At 44.0% G+C, this 17,508-nt stretch overlaps 1 protein-coding gene across 1 annotated transcript in view; it reads right to left on the reverse strand.

Annotated features, from left to right (window-relative positions):
* LOC126481123 (discoidin domain-containing receptor tyrosine kinase B-like) overlaps window positions 1–17,508 on the reverse strand; it is a 255,085-nt gene that overhangs the window by 40,965 nt on the left and 196,612 nt on the right. The window contains exon 11 of the mRNA XM_050104660.1: window positions 1,125–1,247. Within this exon, the coding sequence (XP_049960617.1) occupies window positions 1,125–1,247 (123 nt within the window). The remainder of the gene's footprint in view (window positions 1–1,124; window positions 1,248–17,508) is intronic.

Consider the following 17,508-nt stretch of genomic DNA (forward strand, 5'->3'; position numbering starts at 1 on the left):
AAATGCATGTCTCGAAATGAGGACGACCGGAATATCAGTGAGATTGGAGGTTATGAGGCGGTTTACCTGTCATAATTCTTACCACGCGACATTCGCAAATGGAACAGATGTAAGTAAGCTGCTTCTATGTTGTCAGCGCTGTGTAGCGCTTTGCATTGGATGTCTAACTGCGCTTTCTTTGTAAGAGACTCTGTGGCTGGTTGGACTCGTTGGAAGTTAATCGCCAGTGCTGTTGGGCAGTTGGAATTTCGTCGCCAGCAGTGATGGAAGTACAATTAGGCAGTTGGAGGTGAACAACCCGTAGTGATGGGTGTTAGATGTGAGAAGTTAGGATTGATGGATGGTAGAGGTCTAAAGTGTTAGCGTAGGCTAACGATCTGTACTTGTTCGACTTGGAGACTGAATGTTATTCATGATTATATACCTTTGTACTAGATGTCAATGACGACTTATATTCGTGTTTGAACTGGATGTCACATTATTAAGGTAAGAAAATACATGATTTAGTTTGCAACAAAATCTTTCCTTTGCTAACCACATGCCTATTAGCAGCTGGTGGCTTTAGTAGTTAGAATCTTTTATTTAGCCGACAGCATTAACGCTCGCTATATTGCAGTAGTTCGCTTAATGCAGATTTTTGTGAAGTAAGTGCTTAACGAAATGTATAGGTTATTGTTAAGATTTCTTTTTAGTCAGGGACATTCTTTTGAATTAATTTTCTGAAGTCAGGTTGTAATTTTTTTGAGCAGTCAGATTGCGTTGCGCTAGAATATCATGGGTAACTGTTGACATGATAAGAAAAAGTAAAGAGAAAGTAGACTCAGTAGGTTCAGTTTTACTCACCTGTTTCAGTATCAAATAACGTAGAGGTTTCATGTTCTCAGTCATTCTGCAATTTAAGTACAGGCACACTCATTTAAATAAATAAGTTTCACAGGAAAAGGGTGCTCAGATAGTGGTACCAGAAAAACCCTACGCCACACAGTGTAAGGTGGTTAGATGTTGATGTAGACCAGCGCCTATAAGGACTTAAAGAGGGCAAGGCTCGAGTCAGTTCCCGTGGCTTAAAACCGTGATACATGACGCATTACAGTAATGGGGATAGACGTGTGTGCAGTACTGACCGTTCCGAAGGCGCCCTCGGCCAGCCTGGAGAGCATGCGCAGCCGGTGCCTGGGGAACTCCGGGACCGCCGTCTGCTGGAGCCGCCGCCGCAGCGCCGACAGCGCCTCCTGCCGGCACGGCGACTGTGGAGAGAACAGCAGGGGGGGCACGTCAGTGCGACACTCATACAGCAAGAAAACTGCTGAACCAACAACACTTATTAACAGGCACAAACAAGGTGGAAAGTGAAAGAAAAATAAAGGCGTATGGTGTTGGAGACTCAGAAAAGCAGACTCACCCGCCTAATTCGAAAGATTTTTCTGTACTTCGCGCACTGTCACCTATAGGAGTGTGACTACGAGCACGAGAGTTGTCTGTTTACGTGTGTCGGATTAGTGTGGCTGACTGTATCGCCCGTGTGTAGTGCGATGTCATGTTTGTATTGGGTGACGATGACAGAAAAGACAACAGTTTGCTTTTGTTCTACAATGTTACTTATATTGTTAACCGGTTTTCGGCTTACAAGGCCATCTTCAGACATTTACTGAGTATTATCACCATTGTTCTGATTGTGACAAATTTTACATTGGTCAGTCAGGCAGAGACATATCAACTAGACTGGCTGAACATGAACGCAGCTGGAGGTCGCAGAATTCAGTCTCTGCATTTGCTGAGCTGAACTACCAGCCAGTGTCCCATTTACTTCACTTAGCAAACAAAGGCCATAAACTCAACCTGCTGGAAGCCCTGGAAATTAACAAACATCTTGCTCACAGTCCAGATCTCATCGTAAATGACCAGACACAGCTCAACACATCCGCTCTCCTAAACTTCATATAATCATCTATGTTGTTCATTACTTCCCACACTCTCTCTTCCTACATATTCCCATTTTCCGGTATTCATTAAGTTGTTTTGTTTAAGTTGTCTTCGTATTCCACATAGACTGTAGTTTCAATAGTTAAGGCTTTCATTTAACTGGTACTTGTATTACTGTCCATGTTTAACACCGCTTGTAGTTGTCTCATCAAATACTGTTCATATTTTACTTTGCTCATTTATTTAATGAAAACTATCACAGCCACTGCTTTGATTATAATGTTAATGTTAAAATGCAGTACCACCACACTCTCAAACTGTAGGTTCCCTCAAACACCTCCATTTAACTACATTTATTTATTTCTGTTTATCTTATTGATGTAGCTTAAGTTCCTTATGTATTCTGTATTTACATTGATAACTATCTCTTCTTTTAATTGGTTGTGTATCACTCTCCATGTTTCATACCTCATGATTCAGCCTTCTCTAGCACTAATTTTATTTTATTTTATTAGTTTTGTTTATTAATAAGAAACTGTTCTGTGTGCTAAAGGTTTTCCTGTCTACTCCATTGTTATTAATGTACTGTTCAGTTTTTACTTTTTCATTGCAAATATTTTACTTACTGTATGTTTCTACTTCAGTCTAAATGTCTTACTTTTCTTCCAGTGCTGTCTGCTAACATTTAACTTCTTTGGTGATAATACTCTGAAAATGTCTGAAGTGGCCTTGTAAGCCGAAAACCGGTTAACAATAAAAGTAATATTGTAGAACAAAAGCAAACTGGTGCTTTTCATTTATTATAATGTTGTTCTACCAATAACCGACGGAACATTCTGTTAATATGACAGAAAAGAGAGGTACCGGCACAAATATCGAACTTGACGAACGGATCACCATCGAGAATCTCAGATGCTCTCACTTCATGAGACAATGCAGAGAGGTTTGGAAAATAAATCGCCGTCGAGAGTCTCAAATGCCCCAGGACATTGTCACAAGGTCTGTTTATAATAAACTTTACGCCACCACCCCTCCACCCCCATTGCCGCAATAGAAAAGCGAAAGCAGCCAACAACACTTGGAGAAGCTAGGTTGCTACCCATCCTAGTGCTGGCCACGCCCGACGATGTATAATTGAGGTGATGTGGAGAGAACCAGTTTATACAATTAGACAAAACCGTTGGCCAGCGAAAGATTGAAGTCAAACTGTTCCCTTTCCAAACAAAACTTCCTAAACAAAAATTGTATGAATTACATCTAACTGATTATAGCCGTTTAACCAGAGAAGTTGCAGCATTAGAAAATTGCAGCGAAATTCAGGAAGATCTGCAACGGATAGGCACTTGGTGCAGGGAGTGGCAACTGACCCTTAACATAGACAAATGTAATGTATTGCGAATATATAGAAAGAAGGATCCTTTATTGTATGATTATATGATAGCGGAACAAACACTGGTAGCAGTTACTTCTGTAAAATATCTGGTAGTATGCGTACGGAACGATTTGAAGTGGAATGAACATATAAAATTAATTGTTGGTAAGGCGGGTGCCAGGGTGAGATTCATTGGAAGAGTCGGTAGAAAATGTAGTCCATCAACAAAGGAGGTGGCTGACAAAACACTCGTTCGACCTATATTTGAGTATTGCTCATCAGTGTGGGATCCGTACCATGTCGGGTTGACAGAGGTGATAGAGAAGATCCAAAGAAAAGCGGCGCGTTTCGTCACAGGGCTATTTAGTAAGCGTGATAGCGTTACGGAGATGTTAAGCAAACTCAAGTGGCAGACTCTGCAAGAGAGGCGCTCTGCATCGCGGTGTAGCTTGCTGTCCAGGTTTCGAGAGGGTCCGTTTCTGGATGAGGTATCGAATATATTGGTTCCCCCTACTTATACCTCCCGAGGAGATCACGGATGTAAAATTACAGAGATTCGAGCGCGCACGGAGACTTTCCGGCAGTCGTTCTTCCCCCGACCCATACGCGACTGGAGCAGGAAAGGGAGGTAATGACAGTGGCACGTAAAGTGCCCTCCGCCACACACCGTTGGGTGGCTTGCGGAGTATAAATTCAGATGTACGTGTAGAACCAGCCGGTCCTACTGAAAACGTCTCTGACCAAAATCTGTGTCGACAAGAGTTAACCTTCGCAGCAGCACAGGAAAACGAACTCGTGCGTCTCAGACATTTACACGCTGATTCTGTGGTGATGTTATAGTTCAGGGCCTATGTTTACTATTTTGCCTTGTTTTGTTTCACACTACCACCTCTGAAAGCTGCCTGACCTGTAATACAGCAACAACAGTACCGGTGGATGAATTCCACGGTCAGGGACATCAGAACGATTTTCGGTTGTAGCTTTCGACACGGTCGTTTCCGCACAAGGCTCCCTTACCTTAAACTGACATATTTACCCGTATCCATCCGCCCGGAACGTCTTCACTTGATCACCCTGCAGAATTAGTAATTGAGGGACATCTTAATGTAATAAAATTATCCTTGTAGACGCTCTTCTTTGCAGTCTACATGGTTATAAATTTTTATTTCTGTAACAACCCATAACCTTACCTAAATGTAAGAACTTTCACCTCTGAACACGGAGAGAGCTTTTCTCTGAAAATCTGATGAGAGCTGATCTGTCGCGTGTGCTGCCCACTCTGCTACTTTTGCCATCAGTCTACTGTACAAGCGCCTACTCAGGAAAGCTCAGAAATCACTTTATACAGGGCGTCCCACTTAAAGCCGGCCGGTGTGGCCGAGCGGTCCTAGGCGCTTCAGTCTGTAACCACGCGACCGCTACGGTCGCAGGTTAGAATCTTGCCTCGGGCATGGATGTGTGTGATGTCCTTAGGTTAGTTAGGTTTAAGTAGTTCTATGTTCTAGCGGACTGATGACCTCGGATGTTAAGTCCCATAGTGCTCAGAGCCATTTGAACCATTTGAACCCACTTAAACGGTACAGCGCAAATACCCCTGAAACGACACCAGATATTTAAAAACGACTTTCATGTCTATGAGTGTCAGGCTGGTGTTCATAAAGGTAAATACTATGAGACATTCTAAAAGATAAGCAAAAAACACATTAGAACACAAACTTCCGCCTTTCTGAGTCTTATGCAACAATAAAATGAAAAATTGCAGAGAGAATGGCGACAGTTGCATCGCAATATGTCAATTACGTCCCGAGAAATCGCAAAGCGAAGCTGACGTTCGAAATAAACGAAACGCACAGTTACTGCCCATCTCGAGATGCAACCGAGTTTGTGGCAGGAAACGCTATTAACTCTTTGGGTCTCGTGATAACAGTGAAAGTAAAATTACGTACGTCAATCATATGGCGCTTGTGAGCAACATGAGGGTCACGCTTGCATGTCGTGATGTGCAACAGCGGCATGTTTCGTTTATTTCGAGCGTCAACTTCGCTTTGAAATTTCAAAAAAATGGTTCAAATGGCTCTGAGCACTATGGGACTTAACATCTGAGGTCATCAGTCCCCTAGCACTTAGAACTACTTAAACCTGACTAACCTCTGGACATCACACACATCCATGCCTGAGGCGGGATTCGAACCTGTGACCGTAGCGGTCGCGCGATTCCAGTCTGAAGCGCCTAGAACCGCTCGGCCACATCGTCCGGCTTTGAAATTTCTTAGGATGTAACTGATGTATTACGTTGGAAACAATGCCATTCGTTTTTGTTATTTTTCATGTTATTGTCTGTTTTCATGGTTCTAACTGCCTAAGGAATAATACGGGGTGTGCATTAAAAAAAGGAAACATAAGTTTGTCTGAAAATACGAGTGCTATTCGGAAAGGAAAGGCCGATCGGTCACGAAATAGAAACCAGAGTGAAAATCAAAATTTTTTATTCGCAATAGTTTGCTACATCTTCCAGCTAGGTCTCTACATAGTCGCCGATCCGACTGAGAAATCTGTCGTAGCCTTGTACCAACTTTCCAATACATTCGTAATAGAAGGCAGCCGCATGTCTTTCCACCAATTACGTACGCTGGTCTGCATTTAGTTGTCTGTGCCAAAATATTGTCTTCATACCAGGCATTGATGTGAGCAGAGATGAAACTCAATGTGAATTAAGTCCGGGCGGTATCTTGGGCGATCAAACGAGCATCGAAAACGCTGCGGGAGTGTGCTATTGTTCGTGCAGTGTGCCGCCGAGAATTGTCATGAAGATGGAAGTGCATGACAGGTATGTTATGTGGGGTTCCATGAAACTAGGCGAAACCTCACAGTGGGCATCCAAACCGGCCGAGAGACACTATTGTTCTAGGCATCTTTACGTGCTCACTGTGTGCTTGGATACGAAAAGAGAGGCTTGATGGAAAAGATTAGCATACTAGAGACGCTGCCCAACAATACGTGCGAATCGTCATCGGATTTTCACTGTCGTTTTCATTTAGCGAGCTGTCGGACCTTCTTTTCCGAATAGCCGTCGTAATATTTGTTTCAATTTATAACGTCTCGTAGTAAACATTTTCATGAGCTCCTGTCTTACTTTAATACTAGTGGAAGTCGTTTTTCAATATCTACTTTTGTTCCAGAGATATTTGTGCTGAAACATTCAAGTGAGCCACCTTGTAAAATCGTAGCGTAACAAAATCTACTAAATATTTACGAATGCCAGTGCAGTTGAACAGATGATACAGTTATTGCGTAGCGTATTTAAGACTGAAGACTGTGAGTTTACTTAAATGTGAAAAAAACACTCGTGTTACACAACATGCAGTCATACATTGAACCTCCTCACTCAACATCAAAATCCACAGTTAATGCAGGAGGAGCGAGTTGCTTTAAGGTATGTAGAAAATAATGATTCCAGGAATCGAACTGATTTGCTACTGACAGTGAAGCTGTCACAGCAACTAGAACGACCACGGATGGAAAAAATTATATATAGGTATTCCGGTCAATGTAGACGCGCATCTCAAACCTGACCGCAAAGCAACCAAGTTCCGTTTCCAACCGGAATGCCACGTAATTGCAAAAGATTTATCTTCTTTAGCCACGACATTGGAGCGATGAACTCTTCCTACATTACATTTCCAATCCGTTGCTTTACTCAATAGCATGTAGTGCCCTCAACAACATTCCTGTAGCAGCATGATGAGGAACGTCATCAACCAGCGTCAGCGTCATCGAGTAGAACCACAACCAGCAGAAAAGTGTGTAAAACTCACGAGGAACGCGGGGACGACGCCACGCCGACTTAAGAACGAATTCTCGCGGTAAGTAGTAATCCGATTGCCCGCCGCAAACCAAAGAGCCTCACACGAGACATGTCACACATCCAGCCAGGCCAGAGAGACTAGGCAGTACAACCTTTGGTACCAACGTGTCAACATGCTTGCGTCTTTTTTGGATAAAACAGGATAGCATTATATTAACTTACCAACGAAACAAAGGTGAATGAGTCAAATTTCAAGAGGAATAAAATATAACATTTGACTAACGAAACATTCTTGTTGAGCCATTGTGTACGTTCAATGAGACAGTCACTTTGAAATCGAATGACTGTGATATTACAGATACGAAAAGAAGCTAACGACGTCTGCTAACATTTATAATGGTGGGTCAAGCAGCTTTTACAGACTTTGAGGAAAGATTCCTTACACCAAAGTAAGATGTGTTATTTAAACACATGTCCCAAAATGTTTCGTTTTCGAGTTATTGATGAAAGTTACTCACCTTTGTGGTGGCACTCAACGAGGCTGATTAGAATCCTGCCAATAGTTGGCTGTCAAGGGGAGAGTAAGGATGGCAATCACTAGTGGTTGTGACAATGCCCTATTACAAAGCTATCATTAGTGTCGTATGAAATAAGGACATTTAACATTGTACACGGTGATCTGTCCGTTGGATGGGGACATTACGCTTGGTATTCGTAGAAGTGGGTTACATGCCATCACTGGGTTCCCCCCCTCCTCCCCCCCCCCCTGCCTTCTCTGATCATCTATAACACAGCACTATACACGAATCTTCTACACTTACCTACACTCTACTAACACACAAACGACACGGCTCTCCCATATCTGCAAGGAAGGGGGGCAATGTGCATTGAGGAAGAATTCCTTTAGCGACAGGGGGTTGAACCCAGTCCGTGAGATGTCTGAGCGAGCAATCCATATAACATCAATAATGAATGGAAGTGTGCTGACGTAAGCTGTCGCCAGAACACCTGTCAGCATGTAACATGCAGCACCAAGATCGATAGTAGGCGCTGTACACAACGTCCAGATTAGTTACTATATCGAGTCTAAAGTTTGTAATAGCAAGATTACCAACACTGTATGCAAGAGGACTATTACTGATGAGCTTGTACCACAACACATGGACCCCATTCAAGTTATGTATACTGTTCATGTAAACGAAGAACCGTATTAATTCATGTATGCATTTGTGCTTTAGAAAGAGGATCCCGGCCACCCATAACAACATCCTGTTCCTTGCTTCCTTACGGTCCAATACTCTACAGTGCCGACGAGGATACTACAGGAAGTTTACGTTCAGCTGATTTCCAGGCACAACCTAACAACTTCAAAGAAGGTTTTGACTCATTGTGCTCATAGTATCCTAGATGGCGGTGTGTTTCACACATCCATAGGAATCTTTGATTAATAAATAATTTGTGGATTTGCATTGTAGATGTCTATGTTGTAGGTCCATATTGTTTCGCAGCAGGATTTACAGATGTCGTCTACAGTATTGTCCAGAACACTCTCCAAGATTTAACTAGATGTGCCTCGGAAAAAAACAGATGCACTTGGTACATGCGTAATGTGGCTCCAGAACACCTTTGTATCATTACTAGATATGCACTGGCTGGCATCTACCACGTCAGGAGGACAGCTGGAAGAGGATCAGTTAAATTGTCTGCATGTTCTCCCAATCTCAAGCCTATCATTTTTCGTCTCTGGGGGCAGGCGCCTTATATAATTTGTTTACATTGCGACAGACCGAATACAGAAACTCTTCTTTGACATGTCACAAAAGACTGCGAAACATCTGGACACACTCAGGCAGTATTTGAAAGGTTGCGAAAGTTGGTGTTCGAAGCCTGCACTGCTTTGTAGAAGGGAGAGGAAGGCATACTGAATATTTATTACAAGTTTCTGAGTTGATGATACTTTTGAGCTGAGAGCTTGTATCTGAGGTGTTTAAGTTTCGCTGCGAAGAAATATCTTCAGACTGTAACACACATTTTACAGAATTTCCTTCTGAATCAAACGTTGATAGGAGAATTACGGTTCGTACTGTTAGGTGCTTCCGTAGTCTGCTATCAGAATTTTCAGAAATGGAGGTGAAAAGATTTCAGAAAAATTTATCATTAAAAGAAACCACTGGTCTGTCATGCCTCAACGGAAACAATTTTTATGTATGTCAGCACATACCATACTGTCCTGAAAACGACCGGGCGAAATATATTTTGCAACACAGCTTCATATAGTAAGCAGAAAAAAAAGAAACAAGAAATCCAAATAGTAGGTGCTCCATCAGAAAGCCGTTGAATACCGCGGAATGTCGTATTCTCAAAATCCCAAGAGTAGCATAATATTTCCTTTCCCTTACGTCTTGTGTAGTGTCCACGTTGTGCAAGTCAGAGACTGGTGCCGAAAGTCTTTCATCTCTTGCTACACTCGTGAATTATATAAAAAAAAGTCTTTCATCCCCTGCTACACTCGTGAATTATAAAACAACGACCGAAGCTGGGTGATTTTGGCACTCAATAAACAATGCATGACACCTTCTGCAGCAGTTTACTGAGTACAGTGCCACGGCCTGGTACACCGGATTAATCTGCCTTCATCCCTCTGATACTATTCCAATATTCACAGTTCCTGAATAGTTGATATGATTAAAGCAAGGAACGAACAACGAGGTCGTTACGGACGGAGTTGAAGCTCAGTTTGGCGAAGGGCAAGGATGGAAATCGGCCGTATTATTTTCGAAGGAACCATGCGGGTGGTGACTGATGCGTTGCAAGCTAACAGTTTAGAGGGAAGTTTCTCTCTAGCGCAGACGGGCAGCAGAATTTATCTGGAAGGCACATTTCAAGAGTTCTACCCACGCATTCCGCAAGGAATAATTAATTAAAGGGACTAAAAGCGGTTCTGCATCGTTTTATGAAATTCAATCAGGTGTTCATTACCGTCAGTATAAATGAAGAGAGCACAATGTAAATACTGTGTATGAAACTTATTCTTAAGAAAATTTTGGGAGCATCAAAATAAACTGCTTGTTTATTTTCATTTATTATAATTAGCCTAGTAGAATTTATGCCAGCAGACCCGTTTTTATATCTTACTAAGCGTTCTATATACAATACATTACATTAAATTCGACAAGAATGCTATAAAACGCAATATTATGGTACATTTAGTAGTCATTACAGTGGAGAAAGAGAGAAAACTTAATTCCTTGATGAGTACAACAACAGAGGCTCGTTACAGGAAGGTGGATTTAAACTATGAGAGCTAGCGTAAATGGTCATGAGAGGAGAGAAGTAAGAGAGAGAGAAAAACAGGACGAATACAGTGGATGAAGATAGTGATGTGACTGAATGAGTAATGAAAAGAGCAAGAAGCATAGAAGAGAAGATGGAAACATTTGCTTCACTGTCTGGTAGGGGAAAAACAGACCAGATGCTATTACTTGTAGGGGAACTGATGCTGATAGAAGGAGGTGTTTCAGCTTCTTTTTAAAACTATCAGGACATTTAATTGCTTACAAGTAAAAAGCAGATTAGTTTGTTCCAGATGCAAACGGCAGCAACATGGAATATTCTTGTTTCACGAATGCGGAAAGCTGGGATACTAGACAAGTAAGGCCTAGTGTTTCGAATACGATGATATAACAGGTACTTAGTCGCTAATGCAAAGTACATAGGTACACGTACAGTGATAAGCCGGTGAAGTGGTAGTCACAACACTTGCCTGGCCACAATGAACCTAACTTGGCGTAAAGAACACTGACAAGGCCAAACAAACAGGTGTGAAGATGTAGCCCACACAATTATTCATGGTTAGTTCTAACCGTCAGTGTTCTCACTACTTTGCAGTATTGGATTAAATCCCGATGGCAGAGGTTCGGTAGAACTAGTAATTCCACAAATTAGCGATGATAACGTCTTGTCGGTTTATCAGCCGAGTCAAGGCGTGGTTCTTCGGCAATGTTTCGATGAGTTTCCTACTGGTCATCTTCAGGCCAAGTTTCAGGTTTATGTCCAGATCGTATCTTTATAGACGGCTGGACCGCAGTCTCTTCTGCTCTTCTGCCCCGTTTGCGGCGGTTGGGCACATCCCACGGCTATAGTCGGGTGTCGCAGACGATGGAGAGGGGGTGGGCATTGTGGGACGGCGGAAGGGGGGGGGGGGGGGAAGGATCCGAGCATTTTGGAAGGTCCTGGTCCTGGCGTCGCTTCCTGGTGCTGCCTGTCTATTCCATACGCTGTCTTCGCCGCTTTAACGTTCGAGCACCCTTCACGTATACTTGCTAGCGCTACAATCCATGCAGAATTCAGTTGGAAACCGCTATACTGGTTGACAAGATGATTATGGATCCGCTGCACTTTGTCACTGCAGGTTTTCTCGTTCGGCCGAGGCGAACTTTCTCACATGTTTGAGCCCCGCTGCGAAATACACCTTTATGTCCGGCCAATATACTGCTTACCACATTCCCAGCTGATGCTGTAGGCTCCAGATGTTAATTGTGCCAAGCAAATTTTTGATTTTAGCCTATGAGCGGTAAATGGTTTTAATGTAGCTCTCCTCCAATATCCTGGTTATCCTCACTGTGGGCGAACCGGCATAACGAAAGAGCGCCAGATCCTACATGTCTTCTTCCACGTCGCCTTGTTTCTTCTTCTTGCTCGACTGAAGAGTGCCTCCGAGTAACCGTTCTTGGGAGAGGCTTCTCTCAGGTGCCGCAGCTCGGTCGCATACGTCTAGTGCTCTGTGCACAAGGATGGTGCTGGATGGTGGCAGCCATTGGCTTTTAGTAACTGGTCCGTGTGTGCCTTCTTTCTAATGACAGAATACCCCAACGTGCCATCGTTTTCCTCCTAATCAGGAAATCGACGAAAGGTAGGCATCCGTTTTCTTCTACCTCCACGGTCAACTTTATATTGTCGTGTATGCTGTTAAGATGTGCAAGAAATTTCTGCAGATATTCTTGGGTCATGCGACCACATAACGCATGAGTCGTTCACATGTCGACAGAATGCCTTTGGTTTCAGACGCACAGCTTTGACAGCCGTTACCTCGAAGTTTTCCATGTACAGAGGCTGGATCATCAAAGAGGCAGCGGAAATACGGGTCCATGATGATGTTGTCAACTGGAATAGCGGTTGTCAACTGTGCTCTGCATGGGTTGTAGCACTAGCGAGAATATGTCAAGAGCGCTCTGATGTGAAAGAGGCGAAGGCAGCGGATGGAACAGGCAGACAGCACCAGGAAGCGACGCCAGGACCCTCAGCCGCGAGTCCCCCCACCAACGTCCGCAATGCCTACTACCACCACCCGCGACACCACTTCTGGAGGCGCGGATTGGATCAGCCGTTGCAGACGAGGCAGAGGAGCCAGCGGCTGTAAATACTTGAACTGAACATGAAGCTGACACTTCGCCGGAAGATGAAGAGTAGGGGCCCGCATCTCGTGGTCTTGCGGTAGCGTTCTCGCTTCCCACGCCCGAGTTCCTGGGTTCGATTCCCGGCGGGGTCAGGCATTTTCTCTGCCTCGTGATGGCTGGGTGTTGTGTGCTGTCCTTAGGTTAGTTAGGTTTAAGTAGTTCTAAGTTCTAGGGGACTGATGACCATAGCTGTTAAGTCCCATAGTGCTCAGAGCCATTTGAACAATTTGAAGAGTAGGAAACTTGGTGACACGTTACTGCAGAACAATGCTTTGACTCGACTGATAATCCGAGAAGACTTGACCACCAAAATACGCTGAAACAATCTTCCCAATATTCCATATGTTAACTTTTCACGTACTATGGAAATACAATACACAAATTTGTTATGGCATCGGTAGCAGCAACATAAGAGTGCAAGCGATTGGGGATTGTTGGGGAGTATATCTTTATTAGCAGAAAAGAAGACAACGACTGTGCGAGGTGGACATGCCGGTTCCCGTTAGATCACCGAAGTTGAGAACCGGCACGCACGGCCAAATCTCGGATGGGTCACCGTCCGGGTATGGCACGTGATGATAATTTCCCATTTGCCCTTCCGGCACAGGAGAGGCGGTGCCATTAAGTCGCTCATCGCCAGTCTATGAGCCAATGTCCTGGATTCAGTTCCGAACCTCTCTGCAGTGTCTCATGAAGTAAGGGCATGAGACAATATTGAAGGTGATCCGTCCGTCAGACAGGGGCATTAAGCTTGGTGGCCTCGTAGGTGCTCTTCGACAGCGGTTGGCAGCAAGTTACTCCCGTCTATCTCCAACACGAGCACGACACTGCACTACACATGCACGCAGTAGTAACCTACACTTATCAGAAACTCTTACATACACAGCCAAAAGAGTTGCAGCAGTAGTAACACCGGGTCCCGTCATATCACCGAAGTTAAGCACTGTTGCGCTTGGCCAGCATTTGGACGGGTGACGGTCCGGGTCTGCCGAGCGCTATTTTTGTTTATTTATTTATTTACACATCAAGTTCCGTAGGACCAAGTTGAGGAGAAAATCTCCAAGGTCATAGAACATGTCAGTATATGAAATTACAACATAGAAGTAATAATAGATAAAAGTAAAATGTTTATGAACCCGGAAAAAAACTATCCATAAGTTTAAGTAAACGCAATCAACAATACAACAGAACAGAAGGAGTGGCCCATGAGGATACTCTTCAGTTTCGATTTGAAAGCGAGTGAATTACTGCTAAGATTTTTGAATCCGAGAGGTAGCTTACTCTCAAGGTGTTTTCTTAGTTAGAGGGACTTCCCTTAAGCAGGTATACCTATCAGCTGTCTTCAGTCTAAAAACGGCTCAGCTCTAACACCAACTACTACAGGAATTTTTCCATGAGCGATCCCGGCACCACCCACTACATTGTCACCCGTAAGTTTTGCCAGCCTCCCCTTCCCATACCTACTGAGGTGCAGGCCATGCCTAGTGAAACCCAATCTACTGATAGACCCAACTGGTACCACTGAAATGTGGCCCACGCCCTCTGCCATCAGCGCCCTCTCCAGCCACATGTTAACGCGCCTAACTATCGCATTAAGATGAGGTCGATCATGAAGCTGAAACAGTCGCACGAAATGCAAGCGGAATACACTCAGCCCTTCAGAGGCCAATTGAGGAGCTACTTCATCAAGCAGTCGCGGCTACGGGCATGAAAGCTGACAGTTGCTGCGAGAGTTATGGGAAGACCAGGTGCCCTTCCATATCCACCTAATGTCCGAGGTTGACATGGAGGTCGGTCTGTGCCGATGGGACTCCCTAGGCCTGTTTGGACGTAGTTACATACACAGGTCTCTTAATTATCGAAATAAAGGTGCCTGTGGGGTCGAAAGATACGGAAAACAAATCCAATTACGTTGCTGAACCTACCCTTCTGGGTCTCCTAGCCATTCATGCCACGCGACTTTACTTTACTACGAGAATACACAGTTTACTGACGACACTAACATCAAAAGACAATCCTAAGCAAACAAATCTATTAAAACTGTGTGCAGTAATCACAGAACCCTACATAAAATCTGTTGAACGACTTCACTATGAACATAGCAAAATTTCAGTAACAGGAAACTTGTGCCTAGGAATCGAAGAGCTGCAATTAAAATCTTCATAGATGCACAAAATTAATTGAACAAACTCCTATGAGCGAAGGATCGATCAGTATGATCCGCATAACAATAATTAACACCTTTCTTAAGCCAACCTTAATTACTGTTACAATTCTGAACCCTTCTAATTCCCACATGCACGCCATCATATCTGAGGCTTTCACGCGCGCTAATAGTAATTCTTCCCCTGCTGTTCCGTGCATGTATTATTCACCTTATCCGTTTAGCGAATTTCAAATCTGCAAACAACGTACCAAGCACGGCATTATATGCTCCACCACGGTGGTCGCGCCTGCGAGTCGCAGATGCTGGCCGACAGCAGAGTTATTGGCTTACATATGCGCCCCGTGTGGCGAAGGCGCACAGACATCCGATTCGCTTATCGATGTATATTCAGCGACGGTGACACCATGACTTCCCTGCAGTTTAATTATCCCAAGAGCCGGATTCCATGCTTTGTCCAAATTAAAACTGAGCCGTGGTCAAAATTTGGTGTTTTGAAGAGCGTGGTGCAGCGCGTTGTGTGAAGCAGTCGCCCTCGGTTTCTGGCGGTGGTGCCGCTGTGGTAATTGCAGCTTTGGTGTCTCCCTCTGGTGGGAAAAGGGAAAGGTTGTCTGTTCACGTGCATTTAAGGGGCGCTATTAGCTCGGCAGGGGTTCATTCGGAGTGAGGCTAGGTCAGTCTCGCGTCACCAGTTGCTGGTCTGTCTCCCGTTTGCATTTGTGCGGCAGTTAGTGTCTGTCTGTCGTCGGAGTGCTAGTATGTCTGTCGTTTGGATCAGACTTTAAAACCAGAAAATGAGAGTCTTGCCACTCCGCCAGTAAGAGAACTCAGCTAGTGGTCGCCCGGTCGGGGCTGAGTTCCTGGATTTGAGACTGCGCGTTAGGCCGCCAGTCTGCTCGAGTTGCTCGGGCAACGGTCATTGGCGGTTGGAGCGGTCGGTTGGTTGGTCGCGCACTGAGACACGAGATGACGTGTCCGCCTTGAGCGTCGGCGCATGTGAGGTCCCCACGTTGAGTCCATTGGGCAGCGCCGTATAGAAAGGTGTAGTGGCTTCGCGGTTCACACGAGAGTAACAGGAGCGAAACCACGACATCGAGCTGGCCGGGGCGAGCTGCGTTGCCGTGAGGCGGGAGATCGGCTCGCCTTCCTGCGGCCGCTGAATCGGCTGGCAGCGGACGGTTCGGGAGAGCGTTGGGGGTGCAGCGCCAGGTCTTCGCCAGAAATCGCAGTTATTAGAAGTTAAGTGCTACATTGTTTCATTTACTTGTTAAATTCTACTTGTTTTTGCTCGTTTGTCTCTTGTCCGCATTTGTTTGGCATTTAGTATCTGTTTGTTTGTCTATCGATCCGCCGTACGTTAATAGCTGCCTCTGTCATGTTTGTCGGATTCAGTGTTAACGAATTTATTGCTAAAGGCCGATTTTTTGAAATATGTTTCTATCTTGCCTATCATCTTGCGAGGTGGTATATGTGTAACGTAGAGCATGTTGTACGTTTTATGTAAGTCTGCATTTTATGGGTTTTATTTAAATAGTCATTTTAGGTTATAAGCTTGCCACCCTTCCACCGTAAGAGTCCTTTAATAAAAAAAAAAAATGCACTCTCGGTCGCAAATAATTTGAGGGTTGCACCATTTCCATTCCTCTTACGGGGTGCATAGTTTACACGTTTGTGTGAGTTATTAAAAACGTTTGTTTAAAATAATCTGGTGTGTTGCAGATTTGCACCAGTGTACTCTTTTAGAGGTTGTTGTGAGCGGTCGTGACTACGGCCTTGTTGGGAGGGAGCAGGCAAGCTTCTCAGCCCGAAGGCTCCTCTGTTAATATTGTTCTTTGCCTCTAAATAAAACTGTAACTTGATATTTCGAGGATGCTTTTCTGCTTATAATTTTAAACCTGTTTTGAAAAGGCTTTTGGGAATAAAATTCACATTTGTTAAATAGTGACTTGATATTTCGAGGGTACTTTTCTGCTTATAATCTTAAATCTGTTTTCAAAAAGCTTTTAGCAATAAAATTCACATTTGTTAAAAGTAATTTTCCATCAGTTCCTTCCTGGCAACTACTTCCACGCTCACCTAGTGTGATTAAATGTATCAGTGTTCTTGACGAATCGGCAGTAAGTAAAGTAAATTCTTTAAAAAAAAATTGTGAAAGTAAATTCACGGTTCAAAAACCAGTATCTCCATTTATCAAATTATGAACTAATCTAATACCTATAACTTCTTTGAAGACAAAATCCCAAAAGGGAAGGTGGATGTTAGAAGCTTCACATGACTGTACTTCATGGAATGCCCTGTATCAATAGAATGTTGGCCACAGCTGACATTTCTGGCTGTGAGTAGCGCGTGTATCTTCGATGTTCCACACATCTCTCACGAACGGTGCGTGTTGTTTGACCTGTGTGTGACTTCTCACGGTTTCTGCAAGGAATCTGATACATACCCGCCTTAATACGTCCTTTACGGAGCCGAGTAAGGCTGCAATCTTGGTGGGAAGCCGGAAGATCAACTTAATACAGTGTTTCTGGAGATACGGCCTATCTTCGAGGAAAAAGCACCCACATAGGGAAAAAACGCACTTGATCCGAAGGAACTACTTTCTTCTTCCCCATCAAATGCCTACGTTCTAGGTTTTACACTGAAAGTTTGTTGCTGAGAAAATCCATTTGCCTTAAAAATGCTCTTGAGGTATGTGAGCTCATCTTGCAAATGATCTTTATCGGATATACAGTGCGCCCTGTGCACTAAGTTCTTAAGGACGCGTATGGTCTGTGAAGGGTGATGGCAG

The sequence above is a fragment of the Schistocerca serialis genome, chromosome 5 (genome assembly GCF_023864345.2).
Source record: "Schistocerca serialis cubense isolate TAMUIC-IGC-003099 chromosome 5, iqSchSeri2.2, whole genome shotgun sequence".
NCBI classification, from domain to species: domain Eukaryota; kingdom Metazoa; phylum Arthropoda; class Insecta; order Orthoptera; family Acrididae; genus Schistocerca; species Schistocerca serialis.